General features: G+C 41.4%; 1 protein-coding gene across 10 annotated transcripts in view; it reads right to left on the bottom strand.

Annotated features, from left to right (window-relative positions):
- The window catches only part of TENM2 (teneurin transmembrane protein 2), a 1076616-nt gene that overhangs the window by 363619 nt on the left and 688612 nt on the right, over positions 1–24385 (bottom strand). For 6 of the 10 annotated variants that reach the window (XM_054977117.1, XM_054977118.1, XM_054977119.1 and 3 more), the window contains one exon: positions 14861–15095. In XM_054977117.1, the coding sequence (XP_054833092.1) occupies positions 14861–15095 (235 nt within the window). The remainder of the gene's footprint in view (positions 1–14860; positions 15096–24385) is intronic. The other 4 variants (XM_054977125.1, XM_054977126.1, XM_054977124.1 and 1 more) reach the window with 1 other exon arrangement.

The following is a 24385-nucleotide window of genomic DNA, read 5'->3' as shown; positions in this document are numbered from 1 at the left end:
GGAGGATCAAAATAAAATATCTGCTGTTGCGGATGGTATGCGCCTAAAAATGAAAAGCTATACAGATTTTTCAGTGTGTGTATGTGTTTTTATAATGCCTAAGAATTCCAAGTTTGCATAACTGTTCTGGGAAATCATGGTTACGACCCGAAACAATGATTTTTGTGTATATTTTCAGCTTGGGAATTCTGGAATGCACTCCTCTATACCAGGATAGGCCATCCTATAAAGAATGCAATTGCATAAATCTGAAAACCAAGCTTAAATCTGAAAACAGAGCCAAAACAAAGCATAAGCATCAACATGATATGTTAAATGATGCAGACATTACATAGTAGGATTGTACTTAAAGCAAAAGACAGTATGCAATATATGCAGTAGTATGCTCTGCAGTCCCTGTCCCTTTATCAAAGATCTTTCTGAAACATTCCATTACAGAACAGCTCTATTTTACCTGTGTAAAAAAAGCCCTCTCAAATAATTTGGTTTTGCATGGTTTGCAGAATGCCGGGAGAATAGTACCTTTCCTGACTTTGTCAGGCAGACCATTCCATAATGTGGGTACCACAGAGAATACATATGTACAGGCGGTTGTGGATTTTTCCCATTTGCATGATAGCATCTGCAAAAGGTCCTGTTCACATAAGCAAAGCTGTCATGGCAGAGTATAGGGGAAGAGATGGTCCTGCAGATATGAGGAGCAAGAACATGGAGGGCTTTGTTTGTGATAGCCAATACTTTGAATTGAGCCCAGTAACCAATAGAAAGCCTATGGAATAACTGCAGTACAGAAGTAAGATGTATGCTTTGCTTAGCTCCTGATAACCAAGCTGTGGCACTATGTACCTACTGAAGTCTTGAAATTAACTTTGAGGGGAGACCTCTGTCGAATACATTACAGTAGACTAGTCGACTCTTGATGCTACTGTGGTGTGGATCTAGGTTGCAAGATCAGCTGTCAAGATAGGAAGCCATCTTCCAGTCTACAGTTGGAAGAAAGCATTTTTTGCAGTTGCATTAACTTGCTTCTCCAGCAGCAATGCTGGATCCCATGTAACATGCAGTTTCTTGATTGAGACAGCAAGAGTCAGTTGGACTCCATCAAAAGTGCAATGCATGGTGCCCTTCAAGGTCTCCGCATCCCAACCAGTATTACCTCTGTGTTGTCAGAACAGGTTCACTCTGTTCACTCTCGGCCATTTCACCACAGTAGACAGGCAGCAATTCAGGTGAGCCAGGAGCGGTCAGCATATTGATGACAACCAACACCCAAACTACAAATAATTTGTTCTAAGGGCTTTACATAAAAATTGAAAAACATGGAGGATAGAATTGTGCCATGTGGAACCCTACAGGATAAGTCAAACCCTCATCATAACTGGTCTCGAATGGCAATCCATTCCATGAGGAGCCATTTGAACAAGCCCAATGTGCATCCCTAAATAACTACTTCTTCCTGCAAATGCCTCAGCAAGACGGCATGGTCCACTGTATCAAAGGCTGCAGATAAATACAGTTGGGGCAACAAAGGGGCATAGCCTTTGTCTACAATCAGACAGACGTCATTAACTAAAGCCACCAGGGCTTGTATATTACAGTAACTGAATTAATATCATGCTGTGGATGTATTCAACATAGTTACTGAAAGATTAATTGCCTAAAGAGGCATACTAGAATATGAAAAGTTTAGCTTAACATTTTGAAAGTAATGGGGTATGACATGAGTTGTCCTGTGTCACTTAGTGTAAAAAAGACCCTTTCAAAATTCTAATTGTATCAGATTTATTTAATTCTATCTCAGGAGGTTATCATCATCCATGAAAATTGCTCTTAATGAATATGCTCATTTAACTTCCTCTGATATTAGGATCAATATACCTTGACCCTGGTTACAAAAGCAAAGAAGGGGCCTATGAAGCCATTACCAATAATATTCCCTAAAAGGAAAAGCGGTAATGCATTAGAAAGAAAAGTATTTCCTTAGAATTCCAAACAAATAGCCTCTCAAAGAAATACCCAAATGCCCAATATATTAATGCGGGTCAGTCAGAAATAAGTATGCAGGTGTGCACTTTTTTCCTACATGAGTGGAGGAGCAAATGTTATATGCTAAGCAGCTTTTGTTCAATAATTAATTAAAGTATGAAATGGAGGATTAGAATTCTATTTCAAGTCCGAGTCTCCAGACAGATAAACATATGCACAAATAAAATGTAAGTACAAACATATGGAGCTCCATCTCCTTTGTCCACACAAGCATATGCCTCGGACACAGCGACACACAACTTGCTGTTTCAAGATGTTGGCAGGCCTGCAGCATGCAATCAATATTCAAGTAACTGTTCATGGTTTAGTAGCCAAGGAAACGCCATTAGGCAGGGGAACAATAATTTAGAATCAACACATAAATATCATCATGACACTTAGTATCTACTCAAGCACATTCTGAAGCCTTTCAAGAGCAACCAAGCTTCCAAGGAAACATTATCTAAAATGAGGTGCACCAGTCTCCAACAGCTCATCACTTCTTAAATGCTGGCTTCTTAGGCCTCAGGGGCAAAGCTTTTTAGAAATGCAAGTGTGAAGTCAGACTGTCATGTGTGGTGCCTGCATTCCAGAATAACTTGTCACTCCCATCTTGACTCTCCTAACACTGTTGGACACGCAGAAGCACCGTACTTGAAAACTGCTTGACAGGAAAGTAGCATGTTAGACTAAAAGGCAGGTGCCAGCCTTCAGGCACCTTCTTCTGTCAAAGCATTAAGCTAAACCTAAGGGACAGATATGTGCAGAAGGCTATGCAGTGAGGAAAAAAACAGCCTCTTAAAACAGGTACAGGCATATGAGTGGCAATACTTTTTTAGAGAATCTGTTTATTTTCTTTAGTAAGGCTGCTGTTTTATTTGCAAGAAGGAAAACAGTGACATTTACCCTTTTGTGTAACATTCTTGCAGAGGCTGAAGAGCAATTGTCACCACCTATTTAGTCAGTAAAAAAGTTTGATTCTACCTCAAGAAAGATCAAGCCAGTAGGACTTGGAAAAAGAGAGCAAAGACTGGCACTTCTTTTCTAACTCATAACACACCATACGCCTGTGTTCCTAAGCCCATGTGTACCTCAACTATGCATTGGTGTCTTACAATGTGTAAGTCCACTGCACAACGAGCTACTGTTATATACATGGACAGATGTGAACCAAATTGCTAAATACTTAGATACAATTTTAGGTCAAATTAAGATCTGTCTACAATTAACTTCCTAGAAAGAACCTACGTATAAGATTCATTAACATTACAGAACATAGAGCTCTTGTGGTATGAAGAAACAACATATAATAAATGCAATTTCATTCTACGTCTTTACTTTGTCAGACTGTTACATTGCCATAAATGTTATAAAAAGCATCATCGTGAGAATGATTTCAAAAGTGAATGCAATGAGCTGGCAAGTATATATTTATGCCTACAGAGAATGGCAAAAAAACTGTACAATATAGGCACAAAATAACTGTAAGCTTCAGGCGATTCATCCTGAGCTGAAGCTATACTTGTACCTTCAAGGAAGGAGGATTCTTTAAACAGAAATAGCTTTGAGGCTCCGAACATCACTGTATATTGCAACCATGATCTCCCAGTGTGCCATACATTTGTTAGTAACAATATCAATAACACTAACAATATATTGCTCTTCAGGGCAGTTTTTTATTAGGATAATATGAACACTATTCATGTTAATGAATGAGTTAAGCCTCATAGGTTTCCTGAGAGAAGGGCAGGCTCTCGTGCTTGTTTACGTCTCCAGAAGTGCATGCCTTTCTTGAGTGACAAAACATTTCAACAAGGGAGATAAGCTGTTCCACCTCTAAAATACATTCAAAAGCTGGTTGTTAAGTGCCTGACACATGAAAGCCAACATCAGACTTGCTAATCCAGAAATAACAAGGTTATTGTTCAGATTAGAGCTCCCACATTCACCGTGCAGAATGCAAGAAAAACTGCAGATATTTCAGTGATGGTTTAAGAGAGGAACTGCACTTGTTCCCTGCTGCTTTCTAGGCTTATGTTGTTTTTGGCCTTTAAACCCTAAAATGGTCCAGTAGAAGGTACAATCTTCACTTGTTTCAACCCACCCACTTCTACAGATGCCCCTCCTCAGTGTTCTCATGCCACCAGAGGTGGAGGATGAATAAACCTGTCCAGGAAGGCCTCAATGGGCCACTGATGTTTAGCTATATGGTTAGACTAGGATTGGCAGCTCCAGGTTGGGAAATTCCTGAAGATATGGGGGTTAAGCCTGAAAAGGGCAGGGTTTGGGGAGAGGAGGGACTTTATTAGGGTACAATGCATGCCATAGAGTCCAGCCTCCAAAGCAGCAATTTTCTCCAGAGAAACTGATGTTTATGGCCTGGAGATCAGTTGTAATTCCAGGAGCTCTCCAGCCATGACCTGGAGTCTGGCAACCCTAGTTAAGACACTTTTCTTTCACAGAAACAAGGCAGTTACTGATTGAACATTTTGACATTAGGATATTCTTTCTATTCAGTGTTTTTACATTGGTTCCTTTTGATTCTAATTACTTTTATTCTAATGGATGGTTTTAATTTTTTTCCCTATCAACCATTTGAGGAGCAATTTCTACAAAAACCAGGGTAGAAGTTTTCATAAATAAAACAAAACATATAGGCAATTTGAAATTGGCCACCCTCACACCTCTGACCACTATCATTTCCATGCATGTAGACACGTGAAAAATTCACCTTTGTTAGGTGCAGGGCAAATAAAAGTTGGAAGTTTCTATTGATATTTATTTACTATTCATTAAAACATTTCTATAATGCCTTTCCCATCCAAACAGGCTCCCCAAGGCAGCAAACATCACACTATTTCAAGATTAAAACAGCATTTAAAAATAAACTATATATAAAATAATTCAATAAATATATATATAAACACACAAACTAACATAAAACCACTACCAGGGAGGACGGCCAATATGTTATTGGGGATAAGCCAAACATAACAAAAAAGTTTACACTTGCAGGCAGAAGACACTGATAGAAAGAGGCAGAGGGAGAGAGTTTCAAAATTTTGAAATTGTGACCAAAAAAGCCCTTTCTTGGGTTGCCTCAGATGGCAGGGCTCCTGAAGCAAGACTTCCAAAGGTGACTGGAATAGAGGGGTATTTTGTATAGGAAAAGGTGGTTGTTGGGGTATGCAGGCCTCAAGACATATAGGGCTTTAAAGATCAATACCAGCACTATGAATTGGGCCCAGAAGCAACTTGGGAACCAATATAGATGAAGCATGACTAAGGTGATATATTCCCTACAACCACTCCAATCAACAGGCCGTTTCCACACGGCTTACCTTATTCTGCAAAATAGCGAAATCTCGCACAAAATCTCACGAGAAGACGCTGTTACCGCGTGAGAAGACAGTTATCGCACGAGAAGATGCGATAACAGCGTCTTTACATGAGATTTCATGCGAGATTTCGCTATTTTGCAGAATAAGGTAAGCCGTGTGGAAACGGCCAACATTCTGGCTGCAGCATTCTATACTAATGGTATCTTAATAAAACAACAGCAAGTCACTCTTTCTTTTCAAAGTGCATTGCTTTGCCCTGTGACCCTCTTGTTCATTCAGCTTTTATCTAAATATAGTATCATACAAAAATCAAATCAGAAGGAGACTAAAAGCACATGGTGCCTAATTAATAGGAATTATGAAGGGAACTGCAAATAGCAAGGAAGTCAGATGTTTCATCCCCATTTTCCTATTTATAAATTTCAGAAATACACTTTACTGAATTTGAAATAAGGAAGCAATTAGTAATTTATTCCTAAATGCATTGTCTTAAGGCTTATCTAGGAGTCTGTCTCTTCACAAGATGCCTTGGCAAGTGTTCATCAAATGTAGGGAAACACAATGTTCGCTGGGAAGCGTAGTTTAAAAAGACAGAGCCAGCAAAGATCTCTCCTCATTGGTGTTTGTTAATTTTGTCTCTGCCTCCCAGAAGGTTCTGTCAATTTTACCTCTCCAGTCTAAAACTGTGTGGGATCGCAACCAGAGGGCAGTGAGGAATGGAAATGGGCTAGAGCTGCCTTCTAGAGCCGGGATCGGACCTGGAGAGGTTATAATGGGCTGAAGTTTCCCTTCTGGCATTTCATAGGCCCTTCACACAGTTCCAGCGTATAGCAAAACCTTTGCCCTGCTGCTGGCTCTGTCTTTTTAAACTACCCTACCCAGCTAACATTGCATCTTTCAACATGTGTTCTTCGTATGTCAGATGTCTCGTGTAGAGAATCTAGAAGTGAAGGTGTCCTTGAGTCCACATGGGGCCACCACCATTTCCTCACTAGAATTCCGTCTGTTTTCAAACACTGTGGAGGCCTGATCCTGGTCTGAGCAATGGCATCAGGAGGAGGGTCTCCTGTTCTCCTCTGCACTCTTTTCAAGAGCCCAGGTGTTTGGGCTCTTGAAAACAGCATGGGGAGCAGGAGCCCATCCTCCCCGCAATGCAATGGTCCAGATTAGGATTGGGCCTCTATGGGTTTTGTAAACATAGGGAAATCCATCCGGAAAATGGAGCAGTGTCCCTATGGTGGATTCAGAGATGCTGTCACATCTAGATGAGCCCTTAAATGTCGAGCCAAATATTCATGTGAAGTTTTCCCCACTGTTCTTTGTTCATTTTCAAAAATTCTCTGCTTGTTCGTTCCTAACCTGTTTAATGTGGTTGTAGTATAATTAAATTTTAAAATGGATTTAACAGACTGATCTGTTGTTGTGCTACACAGAGCAGCTTGTACCACCACAAAGATATACTTCATCACCTTCCTGTGTTATTCAGAGTACATTTCACCTTTGCAGTGGGGCAGAATAGCTACTACTACTGATGTTCTGCTTTTGAAGAAGTCATATAAGGATTTTTTCTAGAGAGAAAAGGGGTAGAGAACGGAGGACACATACTCACAACCCTTAACTCTCTGTCTGCAGAAACTAGGGCCCACAGTGATTTACTATTTTTCCACCAGGTCTGTAAGACAGAGATGTTCTGCTGGGCATATGGCTGAAGCTGGGGTGCTGGGCAAGCTCCTCTGTCAGACTCCTGCTGAGGGGGGAATGTAACCTCTTCCCTGCAATTATCTTTCAACTCTCTTCATATGTATTCCATCTCCCACCCCACTGATGTATTGCGTTGGGTTTGATATATGGGCCACTATGTACCCAACTTCTTGCACTGAATTTTATGTTTTTTGTATGTTTTAATGTGATTTTTATTACTTGTTGTTACCCTCTCTGAGCCTGCTTGTGGGTAAAGCGGACTATAAGTCCAATGAAATAAACAACCAACCAAACAAATAAATACTGAGCATCCTAAAGACCATGACACCAACTGACACCTTTCCTGCACCCACCAAGTGGCTTTAGAAAATAGGCAGGTTTTGCCCACTGGAGATTTGATTGGCTGTGAAGATTTAAAAAGGAACATTGCTTTGGCAGCAACTGCCACCACAGCTCAAGGATCTTCACTACATGACTGAAGGGAAGCTGTGTGAAGGCAAGAAAATATTTTAAAACAATATGTTCATTTAAAAATGATCTTGATAAACAGATTTTCTGCCTGAAATGTTGAAGTGTTACTATGAGAACTATGCATTACCTCATTTCCTGCCATTCTGCAGTTGGCTCCTCCTCCTGCAGCAGCAGTTTTGTGGTTGTGCCCACCATCCTGTGTCAGAATTCCAAAGGTACCCAACAGACTCATAAAGTTTGGGGACCTCTGGAAAATGGAATGCCTTTATACAGCTAGCAACAGATAGCAGCAGCATCTCTTTTCTGGGAGTAAGCCCCACTTAATATACTTTAGCAGGATTCTGAGAGCAAAACAACAAGTGACAAAAGGCACAGGTTGGACACTTGTCAGCTTCCCTCAAGTTTTGATGGGACATGTAGGCATCCTAGTCTTGCAGCTTGGCTCTCTGACTGCTATCCAAAGGACTTTTCAACTGTCACTTGTCCAACATTCTGCCAAGCTGCCTACATTTCCCATCAAAACTTGAGGGAAGCTGACAAGTGTCCAACCTATGCCTTTTGTCACTTGTGGTTCTGCTCTGAGTCAGATCTGTTTAGGGCATTTCTCTATGTGTTCTAAGCAGGATTGAAGGGGATTTTGCAGGCAGGTGAAACACAGCAAAGAAACTTCTTGTTTGCGAGAGCTATTGTTATATATAAGTTACTGACCTACACAGAAAATTAGTCCATCAGCATACGATTAAATTAGTTGCAATAATTTTATAACCAGCTCCCCAAAACAGATACGTAACTGTACATTCTGCCAACATCCCTTTATTACTGGTACCCCAAAGGAAAGTATGGGTGTAATTCAATGAAAGCTCATGCCGTTTTGACATTACAAATGAAGCATCCTTCTGGAAACACAGAAGTAAATATCTGCCAGTTGTCTTACACTGGAGAAAAGAAACAACATTTTAAAAATATACAAACCATTGATAGCTGGCAAATGGAAGGAAAATATTCTTGCAGTGCTCAAGAATAGCCCTAATTTCGCTTGCTATTTAAACTTTTTCTTTCTCGCCATACTAAAGCATTGCTAATTACAGTAATGTAGACTTAATTCATACCAATATAAATAACACCAGGCATCAGAACTGGCATTAGGACATTGTACAATCTTTGACAAATATTATTGCAAAGAAAATCTATAATAGCTTTTGGGTTACTCTAATTTATGAGCCATTATGCATTTGATTGGCATCTGCAAAGAGCCCCATGTGTGGGTTCTTCAATAAAGGAGACTAAAACATTTAACTGAATGATGTAAACTTGCACTGTGAAACAATAGTATTATCACTATAGCCTTCATGAAGAATCTCTCAAAAGCACTGTTGCCTCAAAAATAGAAAATTGAACATTTGTCTCAATGTTCGGGGCAGTCCTTTCACAATAACAACTGCACCATTCGATTTATATACTGCCCTTCAGGAGTCAACTTAACACCCACGCTAAGCAGTTTACAAAGTGTGTTATTATCCCCACAACAATCACCCTGTGAAGTGGGTGGGGTTAGAGAGCTCCGAAGAGCTGTGACTGACCCAAGGTCACCCAGCTGGTTTCAAGCAGAGAAGTTGGGAATCAAATCAGGTTCTCCATATTAGAGTCCTGCTGCTCTTAAATAACTACACCAAACTGGCTCATTTGCCTCAACAGAAGTTCTGTAATTCTGTGGCTGCAACAAGCTAACATGTCCAAACCCAAATATGTGAATCTTTTGCAAACATAGTTTCAAACAGATGGCAAGCAATAATGAAAAAGAACAACTCTAATAGTAAAGCAGCAAACTTCTGAAGAAATGAAGCACAGAACCTTGCTGGCATATTCACATAGATTTAATTAAGGATATGCTTGTTTTCCCTTAAACACCCTACTTCCAAGTTTCTAAGAGTTTGCAAATCTGAACGCTCTCTGGCTGGAGTGGGGTTCAGTATACTTAACTGTATTATTTGGTGTTAATAAAGGGGAAAAGACATATTTTATAACTGTCATTTCCCATGAGTTTGCAAAAGCAAACACTAGATGCCCACTTCTATGCACAACTTCATGACTGAGTTAATATGGAGAAAAAAGCACGCAGAATAAATTCAAAATAGCAACACTGTCTTCCTAACAGATGTGCATCATGGGTTGTAAATAGGGTCTAAGGATCACCAGTATTGAGATTAATAAACTGACACTTTTCAAGGAAGACTAAGAAAACTGCAAAATTAAAGTGCAGTGCAACGTGAAGAGCCTGTGGCCAGTTGGGAGTAGAATGTCAGCGCAGTAAGGTAAAGTCATAAAACAAGAGTACAAGCAAAAGGGTTCAGTTGTTTCTGCTCTTCTGCTGATAAAAAAGTCACAGGCCACAGAAAAAGGGGATGAAGTACGGATTAATTTTAAAGGACTGGAATTAGTTGATATAGTTTATCGAAACGGAGAAAGAATCACTCGCCCAAGGTGGGGGAATCCTTACCTGCCACCTTCCAGTCCCACTTATGAGGCTGGTGGGTGGGGGGATAAGGAATGTCGGGGGGGAAACGCTTCCTCAGACTGTTTCATAAAAGCCAACATCCTAGGATCTAGAGTTCCATTGCAGACGTAGAACACCTTTGCCTTACACTTACACTTAATGCAGAAAAGAATTTTGCACACATGGTGCAATACATACACAGAGCTCCCTTTTCTTGTTTAGGTATGGTAGTCCCTTTACTTAAATCATGCTGTAATGCCCAAAGAAGCAGCAGATTTGGGCATGGTATTCTAATTAAATAAGTGAATAATCAAACTCTCCCAGCCACAGATGACAGCTGCTTGGACCAGGGGCTGCCTATTGCTCCCCCAGAGGAGAAAGCAGCAGCTTACTTCCTTCCTGGCCATCCATGAATCTGGGCGAGGGGCAGAGCCAGGCGCCTTAAAAGGCGGCTCCACCCCTCCAGCTCCATAGATCGCCTTGTGCTCAGCCCAGCTCCCGCCCCGTAGTACTGTAGGTTTAGCCGGTTGCTGTTTTCCAGTGCCAGGTAGGAATTTTTTTTCCTTTCCCCAATTGGCTGATGGGGAGAGGTGTTTTTTGCCTACCTTGCACTGCGTGCATGGGTTGTGATTGTTCTACTGTGGAGCCTTAAATAGGTTGTCCTCAACAGGATAGAGTTTGGGAGAAGTGAGCAGGCCGGTGAGCACCCTTGGCACATCTCCATTGCTAGGGGAATTTGGGTCTGTCAGGATCGGATGGCATGTTTGATGGCTGCCAGTCATGAGGCCAGGCTGCTAGGTGGGACCCCCTGAACAAGTCTTTCCCTCATGCTCCATGGCTGATGTGGTAGGAGCTTGAAAGGGAGAACCATTTTGCCTGGCTGGCCAGGTCCTAGCCATGCGTGTGGATGGCTCATGCCTGGGACAGCAGGGCTTGCCCAGACAGGTCAAGGCGGACCCCAGGGCTTGACCTGTACTGCTAGTTAGGCCCTCACCATGTTTGCAGTTAATGTTGTTGCTGAATAAAATGGCCCTTTAGTTCAAAAGCCTTGTGTCTACCTCTTTATTCCAACTGGGGGAGCAATTCACTTTTCCAATGGCACTAAGTCTAAGTACTTTCAATAAATAAAGAGAAACTATTTATACAAATAACCAAAGTTTGTATGGTAGATGTAGGTACAATATGGCCTAATTTAACTGTAAAATTAACAAACTAACTTTTTTTTTACATTTAAATTCTGCTTCTTGTTTCTCACTACAATCTTAATCTCATTAATTTGAAAAGAAATTCAAATGTATTGTTGATATTTTGCTAAAATTACTTTTGAGTTATTTAAGTTAGGACCACACCCTCTAATATTTAAACCCATAAAAATAATAATCAACAGGATCCAGTCTGTGAAGAAGAAAGGTTTTGTAAATGTATCTAGGAAAGAAATTGCCTAGCCTAGAAAATGAATTTTATGGCCAAGTTCACAGCTAAATCTTTAGTTATGCTATGTCTATGGACAGTAGGCTAAAAGTCAACAATGTTCTGAAATAGCAGGATGCTTCATAACCCTTTGCAATCTAATTTTAGAAAATAGTAACACTGAGAAATCTGGAAGGTTCAATGTGCCCAAAATAGGTTCAAAATTTTCATCAGTATAGTTCTCAGCAATAAGTGCCAGATCCACAACACTATCCAAGATTAAGCTACAAATTATAGCTGACTTATTCTCCGCAAATTTGGCAGTGAAACACAGGGTCTGGGAAGCTGGCCAAAACAGTCTTATCCCTTACAACCTTCTTGAGTCAAAGAAATATGCTCTGAGGGATTGAATAGCAAAGTCCACATCACGTATTGTGTCTGTGGTTGCCTCTAGCTTCTGATAGTTTTTCCCTTTGGCTCCTACTCTCAACCACTCACAAGCTCTTTATAGGCCATCTGCCGCAGGATGGCAGCAAAATGCTCACTAGAAGCTATACATTTTCTTTTGGAAGTTGCAGAACTACTCAACACCACTGGCATTTAGTCGGAAAAAAATCTTTTGTGTTCCACAAAATAAAAGATTAGCCCATGAGCTGCTGTTTATTTTTCTTCACTCCCAAAGTGAATATCCTTCAACTCTATACATGAAAGATTTATATTTTGCCACAAGTACACTCCAAAACTATTTTTACAGACTTTTACAGCACAAGCTGTATCATGTCCACCTATCCGTCTTTAGCCTTTAACTGCTGGCTTCTAGGCAAAGTCTTTACACAGTTATCCACAGCCACAAGTATCAAAGTTTTGGGGAGTTAATTACTTAGAGAATCCTAATCTCCTGGCCAAATTTCTCAGCACCCAATTTGCTAATCTGAACCTCTGCGTCCGGTGCTGGTGCCGGACTTAGGGAACGCCCCAGGGACACCCACCCCAGGAACTAGGCTTGCAGCCCCCCAGCCCAGCCCTACCACCCATAACACTCACCCAGCCAGGAGAGGACAGACGTCAGAGACACCAGCAAGGGCCCACAATGCCAAAGAAGCCCCAGGTGCAGAAAGTTCAGGCAAAGCCCCAGGTGCAAGAAGCTCAGGCAAAGCCTCAACAACAGGAGGCAGGCTAGGTGAAGCCTCCTGGGTCCTAATGAGTGCCAGTTACCCCGTCAGGGCTCCAGGGCAGCCTTTTCCCTCAGCCCAGGGGAAGAACAACCGGCCAGCCAGAAGGAGGAGAGACAGAGGGCAGAGGCAGCCAGCCAGCACCAACTCAAGCAGCAGGCCAAAGGCGATAAAGGAGGCACTAGGCAACACTACCCCCCAGAGGCTGGCAGGAGAGGTGCAGCAGCAGAGCAAACCAACAGGCAGGCTAGAAGGGGCAGGGAGTAGCCTGGAAGAGCCAGCAGCAGAGCAGCAACAGGTGTGGCTGCCTAAGGCAGTCCAGGCCGCAGCTAGGTTGTTAGGGGCGGGGCTAGGAGGTGGAGGCTGGGATTGGTGAAGGGATAAAAGGAGAGTCCCTCCTACAAGGAGGGGTGGAGAGTAAGGAGTCAGAGGAAGAGTGTGGAGAGACGAGGAAGAGACAGGAGTACCTTGGGCAGGCAGGGACTGCAGTAAAAGGGGCAGTGGCTGACCCCAAACCAAGGGGTGCTACCAACCCAGAGGGGAGAGCGTCACACTCTACAACCATGTCAGTGGCCAAATTTCTCTCTTCATCCTCTCACAAGGCCACAAGTAAATGTGTATATTGCCTTCGGACTTGATTTATTTAATATAATTATTTCCTGCAGTGCAATAAAATATTCTCAAGGTGACTTTTAAGCTAGAGAGTTTTGCCTACCTCAGATTCTATATTTGCACTGACACTAGTCATGTTACCATCTGCCTACTTTGAGCCGTTGAATTCTAATCATTCTGGCTGTGTTAAACGATGTCCTTCCTCTTAACCTGCTACTAGGGTGGCCAGGTTTCCTACTATGATGGAAGATTTCCCACTGGCAACCCCTAAAACCCCATTGCTTGACAGGCCAGCAGGGGAAAATATCCAAAAAGATCACCATTTCTGCAATGGCATGATGTTATTTCTGGAAGAGATACCATGCTGCTCTATGATTTAGTGGAAACTCTATGGTGCTATCATAGAGTTTCCCCAAATCCTAGAGTGGCATGATGTCATTTCCAGCTTTGCCCCCCAAAAGACATCATGCCATCATATTGATGGCACCCCCATGCCCACCTCCCAGAGTTCCCAGGAATCAGATTACCAAACATGGGCTTGGCAACCCTAACTGCTACCTTGACATCATGTTATCTCCAAGTATGGCTTAGCCTGCTAACTAAACACCACACCTCCAACCTCTACTTTCTTCCAATCATAATTCCGTTATACACTAGTGATATGTATACTAGTGTATACATATGGATGGATCTGTTAAGCTAGATCCATCCAAAAAGGACATGTGTGGGAGACTAATGGAAACAGTATACGGCTGTACGGAGCTACCAGGAAGGTATTCATGTGGAAGTGAAAGTTAGAAAGAGTGGCAAGGATCTGAACATGAAAAGCAAGTGAGTTAGGGATTCTATAAAGAAAAAAATGTCAGAATTCTAAACACACCAGGGTTAAGAAGAACCTCCATTCCCTCAAGCTAAGCTTTAATAAAACAAGAGAAAAGATAAAATAAAAATATTTTAATAATGGAGAGCATTTAGAAATAACACATTTTAGGAAGTTTTTCTTTATGTCACTGTTAACAAGCACAGTACCTTTTAAAACATTACCGCTTGCCCCACAGGCATCAAAATGACAGTGTGTACAGGAGAGATTTAAGTGAGCCTGCACGTTGGATGAAATATAAATTAAAATTATAGTTCTGTCAGTCTTGAATCACAGATTGTTTTTCCAGGTCTCCCAAAACACTTAATTTCAAATGAGTCTGTTTATTACTTCAGGAAGGGCCAAATGCATAATTTATCAGCAATACTTAGTCAATATACCCTTATAACAGCCTCCTGTGCTTTGGAATAAGATATGTGACATAAATTCTATTAGTTGGGTACACAAGAGCTGTCTGAAGAATAAATAGTTATTCAAACAGAGCAAAAGTTAACAGGAATAAGCTGAAGTGACCAAGTTAAAATGAAATGCAGCACTTAGTATTTGCCAAAAAAATAATACCATAAAAATGGAAATATAAGCCAAAAATTCTATATAATAGGTTGATCTAATAATATTAATAAAACTATTCAGTTATTTTTAAGATAGTGCCTCAGTTAACTAGGCTCAAGAACCATCTGTGCCCATCAAACATATGATATTTTGTGGTCTTCAAAGAACTTCCATAAAAGATAAGCCTTTCTTTATAACCTACCTGGTCTCAAGTGGCACATTGCTATTAAGCACCCAGCTGTCTTGTAACTGGACAGATTCAGGAGTGGTTGCCAAATCATTCGGTGCAGGAGCTGGTGCGTGGATCTGGTTCCGCCGATTTGTGAGGGAGTTCCTATTGAGGGAGTTGGCAGAGGAGTGATGATGTGACAGAGTGTGGTTATGAGGTGGTGGGAGAGGTGGTCTCAGAGTTGATTGGCTGTGATGATTTGAAGGGCCTGAAAAGGAAAATAATAAATATCTCTGGGTTATCCAGTATTTCCAACAGCAAAGTGCCTGGTAAATTAATCCTAAACTCAGAAATAAACTCAAAATAAACTCACTCACTCGAGTGGAGCTTACTTCCAAATATATGTGTTTAGAATTACATTGTAAAAGAGATGGACAGATAAACTTCAATCCTTTTGGATTTGTACCACTCATCAGAAATCATAGTTACATGTAAATAATATGAGTTATGTCAGCCATTCCTCTCTACACTAACAGCCTAAATATTTCCTTAATTCTGATCCATAAGTGCCCCAAAGCAATGTGGGAGCCACTTCCCTGAGGTATGATTATGTGTTTCAGCAACAGCCGTAAGGGGGATACCATATGGGTTGGCTAATTGGCCAGCATCTTCCCATGGGGATCAGCAATTCTAATATGGAAAGCAATTAAGTTATTTGGAAGATGCACACAACATCCCATGCCAAAACATTATCAGAGCAGCCTGGTCCAATTTAGAAGCAGTAGCTCCCACACTACGTTGGTAATACATGGATTGGTCCTTAGATTGCTGTCCTGAAATGATTTCATTTGTGAATATCCTTTCCAATATACTTTGGAGCATTTATAAGCACATAGTTGTCTAAACAAGAAGACGGTAGTTTGCTGCAGTCTCTTTTACAATAATAAACAAGAATGATTCGATAATTTATTATATTTCCACGTATTCATGCATTATTTAAGTCTAAAATGAATGGAAAACAATATAAGAAAACAAACATATCAGGCAAGTGAAATATTAATTGCATGTTTAATCATTACACTAATTTGTAATTTCTAGAGAACAATAATTAGAAAAAGTAACATTAGCAAAATTGTAATTATACTGATATATGTTTATTTTGCAAAACTTGAAAATACATTTTGGATTTAATGAATCAAATAATGAAAGAAAACATCAGTGGTGAAAGTGTTCACAGTTAGATTGATCTATACTCATATAAAACAATGGAGTATGGCAATATGTTCTCCAATTAACTGTAAGTTAATTTAAGACATAATTTTAAAACATGAGTGCATAAGCTGTTGAATGTTTACTGGAGGCTTTAAAAATGCTGATTATGAGATCTTGGTGCAGATGCATTGTAAAAGATACATCCCATAAGTAGTTAATTTTAGGAATGCATAATCTGCCACTCTATGTGGCAGCAAAAGACTAAACAGGATGGGTGACCACCTTCAGTTAAGACATCACTGACACTTAGCTATCTGTAACAAGGAGATTACATTGTATTCCTAAACATAGTTATTACCCTTCTGAGTCCACTGAAGCTAATGGATATAGAAGGGTGTAACTCTGTTTAGGACTGCAGCACAGGCAAGTCACAAAGAAAGGAGAAATGAGGGCCTTTACATATTATATTTTTGTTTATATCTAAAAACATAATTGCCTTAGGCTTGATAGTCCAGGTAAATCCAATCTTGGCTGATCTCAGAACTAAGCAGGTCAGGCAGGGTTATTAATTGGATGGGAAACATCCAAGCAAGACAAGTGTTGCTATGCAGAGGCAGGCAAGGAGAAATCACCTCTGTTAGTTTCTTGCTTTGAAAACACCATGCTTTGAAAACACCACTTGCTTTGAAAACACTGTAAGCCAGCTATGACTTGACAGCGCTTTCTACCATCAAAATGTAATTATATTCTGACAAATATAAATTCCATAATCATAAAACTAGGATTGGCTGACGTGTATTGTTCATTTGAAAACTTGTGTTTCTTGCTGTATAAAGTGTAAAATAGCTCAAAGTACATTTATTCCCTGAAGCGTTGCTTAAGTTAATAAAACATACTGTAGAATATGTTATAGGAACAGCTTCTGGTTTGGGTCTGCTTTACATTCTACGACACACAGAACAAACCAGTATGACTATTTGTGATCAGGGACCCTTGCTACGTTCCTAGGTAAAGTGGATAGCCACTAAGGGTGGCATCTTGTTTATGTAAGACACTCAACTTGATCAATTTTTTGGCACCTAGACAAAACCTTGATATTTTTCTAGGCATTTACTTAATATGTGAAAGTTTTTTGAGGTACGTTACTTTTTCACCAAAATTTAACACTGTTTTTCTATTTAACTATAATGGTATCAGCTGGTTTTATCTATTTGTTGGCCCAGCTCAAAGGCTAAGGGTGCTTGGGTAGGCTAACAAATATGCATGAAACATAGTGTGGAGAAAAGAGGCCACAACTTTATTGGTTACAATGATAGGAGCATTGGCTCTGTATAGGATGTGGATCCCAGCATCGGCTGGCCCACCTGTCAGCCAATGACCCCCTGACCCCTTCAGCCTGCCTGCAGAAAGGGGAACCGTGGGATGACAGTTAGTGGGATCCACAATGGTGGCAGCCTCTATGTGTTTCCCCTGTCACCTGGAAGCAGGCATGACCTGGCAGCCCCCAAGCTGAGCTTGCCACTGCCCATGCCTGGTCCAAGATCCTTTATGGGGATCCCCATCTATGAGGAAGCTGCATGCAGACCCTGTTTCCCCCCAAGGGGATCCGTGCCCAATGCCAAAACTGTCAGTCAAAAGTTGTGACAAGCTATCATTACAATAAAATCCAATCCACATATAAACACTGTGTTCCAAACAAGTTGAAAAAACCACTATCACCCCAAAGTTGTGACAATAAATGTAAATTACATAACAAGCCAAAACCTTTTTGACAAAAGATTAAATTACCAAGTGTAAATAATAGCATGAACAAGGCCTGTACCCAAACCATAAAAGAAGCAATGGGTGGGAGGGATCAGTGTTCAGAGCCCAACCGCCACTGTCTCCAGCTGGCTCCTTCTTAAATGGGAGGACGCGAAGCAATGGGCTAAAACTACATGCACAAAGGTACCGACTGGATATTAGGAAAAACTTTTTCACGGTCAGAGTAGTTCAAAAGTGGAATCAGCTGCCTAGGGAGGTGGTGAGCTCCCCTTCACTGACAGTTTTCAAGAAGAGGCTGGATGAATACTTGTCAGAGATGCTTTAGGCTGATCCTGCACTGGGCAGGGGGTTGGACTAGATGGTCTGTATGGCCCCTTCCAACTCTATGATTCTATGATTCTAGGAGTCTCCACCCTCCTTCACCCAGCCGGCCTGCTCAATTGGCTAGCTGAGTTCCTCAAACCCCATGGCTCCTGTGCTGCGTTGGAGATGCCAGCCAGGGAGGGAGCTGGCCTGCCCTTTCCCTCACCAGCAGCCAGCAAACTGTGCCCATTTCTTGCCCATCATTTTACTCTTTTATCATTTTATGGCTGCTGGATAGGGGTTTTTTTCATCTGCTGCAGATTTTAATTGATTGTGTTTTAAGCTGTACATTTTAATTGTAAACTGCTTTGGAATTTTTATACTGAGAAGTGTGTTATTATAACTGCTTCAAATCAATGCTAACTATCTCAGCAGTACCAGGAAAGAACTCTAGAATATTTTATGGCTACAGAAGAAAAAGTGAATTTCCCTAGATCATTTTGTAGACTTGACCCTCTCAGTGGCAGATGAAGGCGATCAAAGCAAAGGGAGACAGACAAATTGTTCTTTATAGGGAGACTAATCACATGAGGCATGCAGAAAGTTGCCTTAGGAGGAGACATGCTTCAATACAACAGCCATAATGAAAAGCTATATTGTTCTTTAAAAGTTTCAGTCTAGTCCATTAACATAGTATACCAGCATTTCCTAGATTTTATTAAATTTCTGATTGCAAGGCAAAAAGGTTGGGGGGAGGAAGAAAGAAAAAAGCTTGTCTAAAAAGCCAAAGTTGCAAAATGGGGGCTAGTTTTTACAATAGTAATTTTTCACTACACCAGTGAATGTGTTGGAATGTAAACATTCCAAATGATTTACCATTGCATGTTCACAATTGCTAGACAGAAAGGTTGCTAGAATAGACCATTCTTTTAGAAAATCCTCCAGCATCCCTTTATTTGGTCTTGAGACTGTGTGAGAAATCTTCTGTGTGGCATCTTTAGAGTTGTATCTTCAGAAAGCAGGAGGGCTGTGAAGAGAAGAGTGAGATTCTCCACGCAGATCCTTCTGGGAAAAGAAATTTAAATGGGGCTGCACCAAGAAGAAACCCAACTTTAGAAAGAAGAACTAGTGTTCTTTTTTAAAATTTGAGTCTACTTTAAAGTTTAGTTGGAAAATTCAGATTCAGTAAGCTTGTTTTGTTGCCCCCACCACTAAACATGTGACATACAAACCGGGTACAATGATGGCCAGTTTCTGTTGCTAAAATAGAATGCAAACAACTGAGATTTAAAAACCTCATGTTCTGTTGTAACCCGCCCTGAGCCTGCTTGTGGGAAGGAGGAGTTAAACAAGCAAGCAAGCAAGCAAATGAACAAACAAACAAAGCCTTAAACCATTGGTAAAAGCTCTGCAACCCATACTAACGAAAAAGTGGGATAAAAACATTGGTTACTTAACTGTTATTTCCTCAATAAATCATCATATCATTGTAAGAGCACCAAAAATTGGACTAAATGTTCTCAATACTATTTCAGCATGGCTACATATTTCTCCCACCAACGTTGCTTCCACACAAAGGTATTACTTTGGTATCCACACTGGAGCTGATATTTTTAGAGTACCCACATGATCTTGTTCCCTAATTGTTCACTTTCTGAGTTTTGGCCTGGTTTACTTTGATCTTTTCCAAACCTGGTTTTGACATGATTTGCATGTAATGACCACAAAGTATGTTTGCATGTCATGCAGACAGGAAAGTGCACATTTTTAACGTCCTGGCAACACTGGTAACATTTCTTGTCTTGGCCACAGTGGCTATTGTTCCCCACCCCAGGCCACCATGGCTGGGGCCATAAAGCAACTAGAATGCAGAGACCAGCATACTTCAACATAGTGGTCTTCTAAACCCCACATAGGGTTGCCTCCTCCCAACAACCAGTGTGTGAGATGGTGGTGCGCCAAACTATATCAATTGTTAAAGAATCAGCCCTGGTACGACAATGGAGATGACAATGTCATGCAGGAAATGACATCATCCGTAGGGGCCTGTGCATGCTCATTATGTTACCAGGGACCCCCTTCCCAGATGTGCGCTGTCTGCTATGACTCCATCTTAGCTAAATTAATTGTGGTGGCCATTTTAGGAGCTAGTAATGCCATACTTTGGAGAAGGTAAGGACAAGGCTCTCCTCAGACTATGCTAATGAGTGGCCATAACTTTTGGCAGGAGACTGATTCACTGATGGGATATCTGCATGCCTACCCACTGCCACACAAGCTTGCACCCACCAAGATCAATCAATGCAATTTCATCTGCAAGGAAAAATATTCCTGAGCACAGATGGGCAGTCAGATGGGCTTGCTTACTTGTACTGACTCTGTCTGAATGTCTCCTATCAACCTGCTACAGGCATGGGCGAAGCTTCCACGCTGCTAGTGCTTTTTGCACTGTGCCAGGCCTTTTTTTCCGCTCTGCCTAGAGGCTATCAGCTTTTCTTACCTTTCTGGGAAACCTTCCCAGTTTATGCAAATTCAGGAAACCCACACATTTGCACCCAGGACTCATCCTGAATTCCTGGATGTTACAATTGTTTCTTTGATATTCTTTTGTGTGGGTTCCTATAACTATTGCTGTTCTGCCAGCCAAGGGCAGGCAACCTAATCACCTCTGCTGGCTCAGAGGCTGCCCACTCAACTCTTCTCTTCCGGAACCAGCCAATCTTTTCCTTGGGACCTTCAGAAGCTCTGCCTGAGGTCCTCCTCTCTCAATCTCTTGACCATCAAAGCAGACAACACACTCTACAAACTCAGCAGACTGAGGATAGTTAAGCTCCTTAACTGTGTTCGCTGCTTTCCCCTGGAAACTCTTTTTTCTCCCTTTTTAAAAATATCTCCGTTCTTGTGGCCCTTCCAAGGTACAGACTTTCCTCTCAGCCAGAGGCCTGGTTTTCTTTTACTTTCTCTCCTCTCATGTAACTCTTCATATGCATATCCCTTTGAACACAACAATTATACTGTTCTTATGCTTCACTACCTTTTTAATTCCTGTACCCTTATATTTCCCTCAATAAATTCTAAATCTTGCTTTGTAAAAGATCTGGCTGTTTCATGGTTGCTGGTAGCCTACTGGAGGCACTTTGAGCTTGCTTGCCTACTATCCAGGTAAAAGATTCCTAAATCACATGTTCTGCTCCCCCTAACTTGCAAGTGTGTCAGTTTTCCAAGCTAGCCAAGCTGTGGAAATGGGAAGAGGTTTCCCCCTGACACTGAGCTTAACTCCCCCAAGTTGGTTGCAGTTCTGGGTGAGTATCCCAGACCCAAGTTACAGAATCCACACATGTCTAAGGGAACACGTGAAAGGGAGCACATGTGGTAACAATTATACCATATACTTGTTCTGGCAGGGGCCCCTCTCCCAAGCCTGCTTTCTCCCACCAAGCATCTGGAGACTGGTGAGCAGAGGCAGGAATCAATGGGAGTCAGGAATCATCAAAGTAAAGTTTAAATAGTCTCACAAATAACACTCTATCTCTTTCGCACAAACATACGTACATACAATTTCCTCATGCATCCTAAGGGGGGGAAAGGAGGGGCAACTAGGATTACTCATTAATTTTCTATATGGTATAATATCAGCCTTCTTCTTTTTCATAGAAAAAAACAAACTCTCTCCTAAAGTTCCCTCCTCCAATTTTTTCTAAATAAATTTATTCAAACCCCAGAAAACTGATAGATCCAAGCAAACTTCCTAGACAGATATTATGCGAGGTTCATAGTGGGACCTTCTCCTCCTCCTCAGTAACTCACGTGTGGGAAGTGAAAGCAGCAAGGTAGGCAATGGCTACGAGCAGGGCTTTTTTTCTGGGAAAAGAGGTGGTGGAACTCAGTGGTTTGCCCTTGGAGAAAATGGTCACATGGCTGGTGGCCCCGCCCCCTGATCTCCAGACAGAGGAGAGTTTCAGTTGTCCTCCGCGCCGCTCAGCGGAAACTCCCCTCTGTCTGGAGATCAGGGGGCGGGGCCACCAGCCATGTGACCATTTTCAAGAGGTTCCAGAACTCCATTCCCCCGCGTTCCCCCTGAAAAAAAGCCCTGGCTACAAGTTTACGGGTGGTTCCTAACTGCCCTGCCACCCCCCACAGTTCTCCCTCACCTCTATCTACTACGTTTGTTGTGCAGTTGGAGCAGACTGATTTCATGGGAAAGGAGGAGGAATAGCAGGGAAAGGGCAGCAGGACCGGCCAGATTCTCAAGGCAATGTGGGCTCAGGGAATTCTGTACTCCTTCTCCCCATCTTTTAGAAGCCCTTCTCACACAAACATTTCCTCTTGCTCCTCGCTACCTTTCTTCATACAACTAGAACTGGGTAAGTCTGCTTTTTAAGAAACGACCATTTCTCCATTGTTTAATGTGAATAATAAAAGATCTGCTATTTCACATTAAAAGGGTGTGGCAGTGTCTAATCTCAATTATGATTATGAAATAAACTAATTTTTAGATAGAAGGAACAAGATTATGCACTATGCATGAAAAACTGAAGAATGTTTATGAAAATTAAACAACTACAGATAGCTAAGGCAGGAAGACCAGTTAGAGGGGGCAAGAAGATGCCAAACATGTCATGCAGTAGGGATGAGGAGAGAATGTTTCATCAATGTCTCATGCTCAATATGTCCAGAAGTGAACTTCTCAGCTTTTGTCCCAGGCCTTCCTCTCCTCATATGCTCCTCATATTCATTGACAGTGACCATCTTCTCTGTTAATCAGGCGCGATGCTTTGGATTCATTCCCTCCCTTTCCTTTGTATTCCATATTCAGTTTCTCACCAAGTCATACCACTTTCCTCTGCATAACACTGAAAAAAGGAAACCCTTTCTTACCACCTGCCCTTTGGCGAAAACTCTGGCTCATGCTGCATCCATTTCCCACCGTGACAATTGCAAACTTATCCTGTCATACCTTCTGTTGTCACACTCCAGCACTCTCAAGCCTACCTAGAACTCTGCTTCTAAATCATTAATCTCTCATTTGAACCACATGATGCCCTTTCTTTAAATTTCTACACAAACTCAAAACTCCAGGACTTTGCCTTCACTCTCTCTCTTCACTCATAGCAATATACCCCATGAATGAAATATTTCTTGTTCCTCTGCCTTTTTTTTATTGTTTTCCCTTTATATCTGCAACTTGCATTTAGAACACCTACATGGTGCTGCCTCTTTATTCAACCTATCCTCAAAACCTACTCTTTCCAAGAAGTCTTTGCTTAGCTCATTAGTGTTCACCCCTGCTAAGACTAAGACTAAGTATGTGCAACTGAACTGAATCTATATTCTTTCCCTGTTGTGTTCAGCCTCCCTTCCTCGCCTCTGTCTGTTACCCTAGTACTGAATTTTAGATTGTAAGTTCCTCAAGGGAAGAACATGCTTATTTTCGTCACACTATAAAGTTACGTTCACACTTACGGTGTTATATGAACATTAATGAAGAATGGGGGGAACTTTCCTTTAGAAATAGTTAAAATATAGATTTTGAAGAAGACTTTTTTACATACATGTGTGAGTACAGATTTACATTTTACATTGATAGATACTTAATGGCAGTTAAGAATACCAGGGAGTTGACAACAGGCCAGCTATCCAATTTACCTGGTTCTTAAGCAAAGATCTAACGAGCATTGCTCCATCAGAATTATGGGCCTAGGTAGATCATTCAAACAAGACCAGACAGCTATACAGATTAGGAGCATGCAATCAGATACTATCGACCCTAAAAGTCACCTGACTTTCCTGTTATCAGATTGGACTGGCAATATTCAACCCAACTAAAGGCTTCCCAATAGTTTTCTGAATTGCATTTTCATATGATAATTTTCATCTGACATGAAAAAATCCAGAATTGGATCAGGAGGTTTATTATTAGTTCCCTTCCTGCAGTTTGTTCATGTTTCCTGCAAAAAGGATGGTGGGGGGGCAAGAGGCAGGTCTCCCAGCCAGTCTGATTCCAGAGAGAGATTAGCAGAGCTGTAGGTACATACTATGGATAAATGGCATAAGGGCTTAATAACAACAACAACAACAACAACAACATTCAATTTATACCCCACCTTTCAGGACAACTTAACACCCACTCAGAGAGGTTTACAAAGTATGTTATTACCGTCCCCATAACAGACACTCTGTGAGGTGTCTGTGGGGCTGAGAGAACTCTAAAAGAGCTGTGACTGACCCAAGGTCACCCAGCTGGCTTTCAGGTGGTGTAGTGGAGAATCAAACCCGGTT

This window comes from Eublepharis macularius, chromosome 4 (genome assembly GCF_028583425.1).
Source record: "Eublepharis macularius isolate TG4126 chromosome 4, MPM_Emac_v1.0, whole genome shotgun sequence".
NCBI classification, from domain to species: domain Eukaryota; kingdom Metazoa; phylum Chordata; class Lepidosauria; order Squamata; family Eublepharidae; genus Eublepharis; species Eublepharis macularius.
Note: the sequence above shows the minus strand (reverse complement) of the source record. Positions and strands in the feature narration are given on the sequence as shown.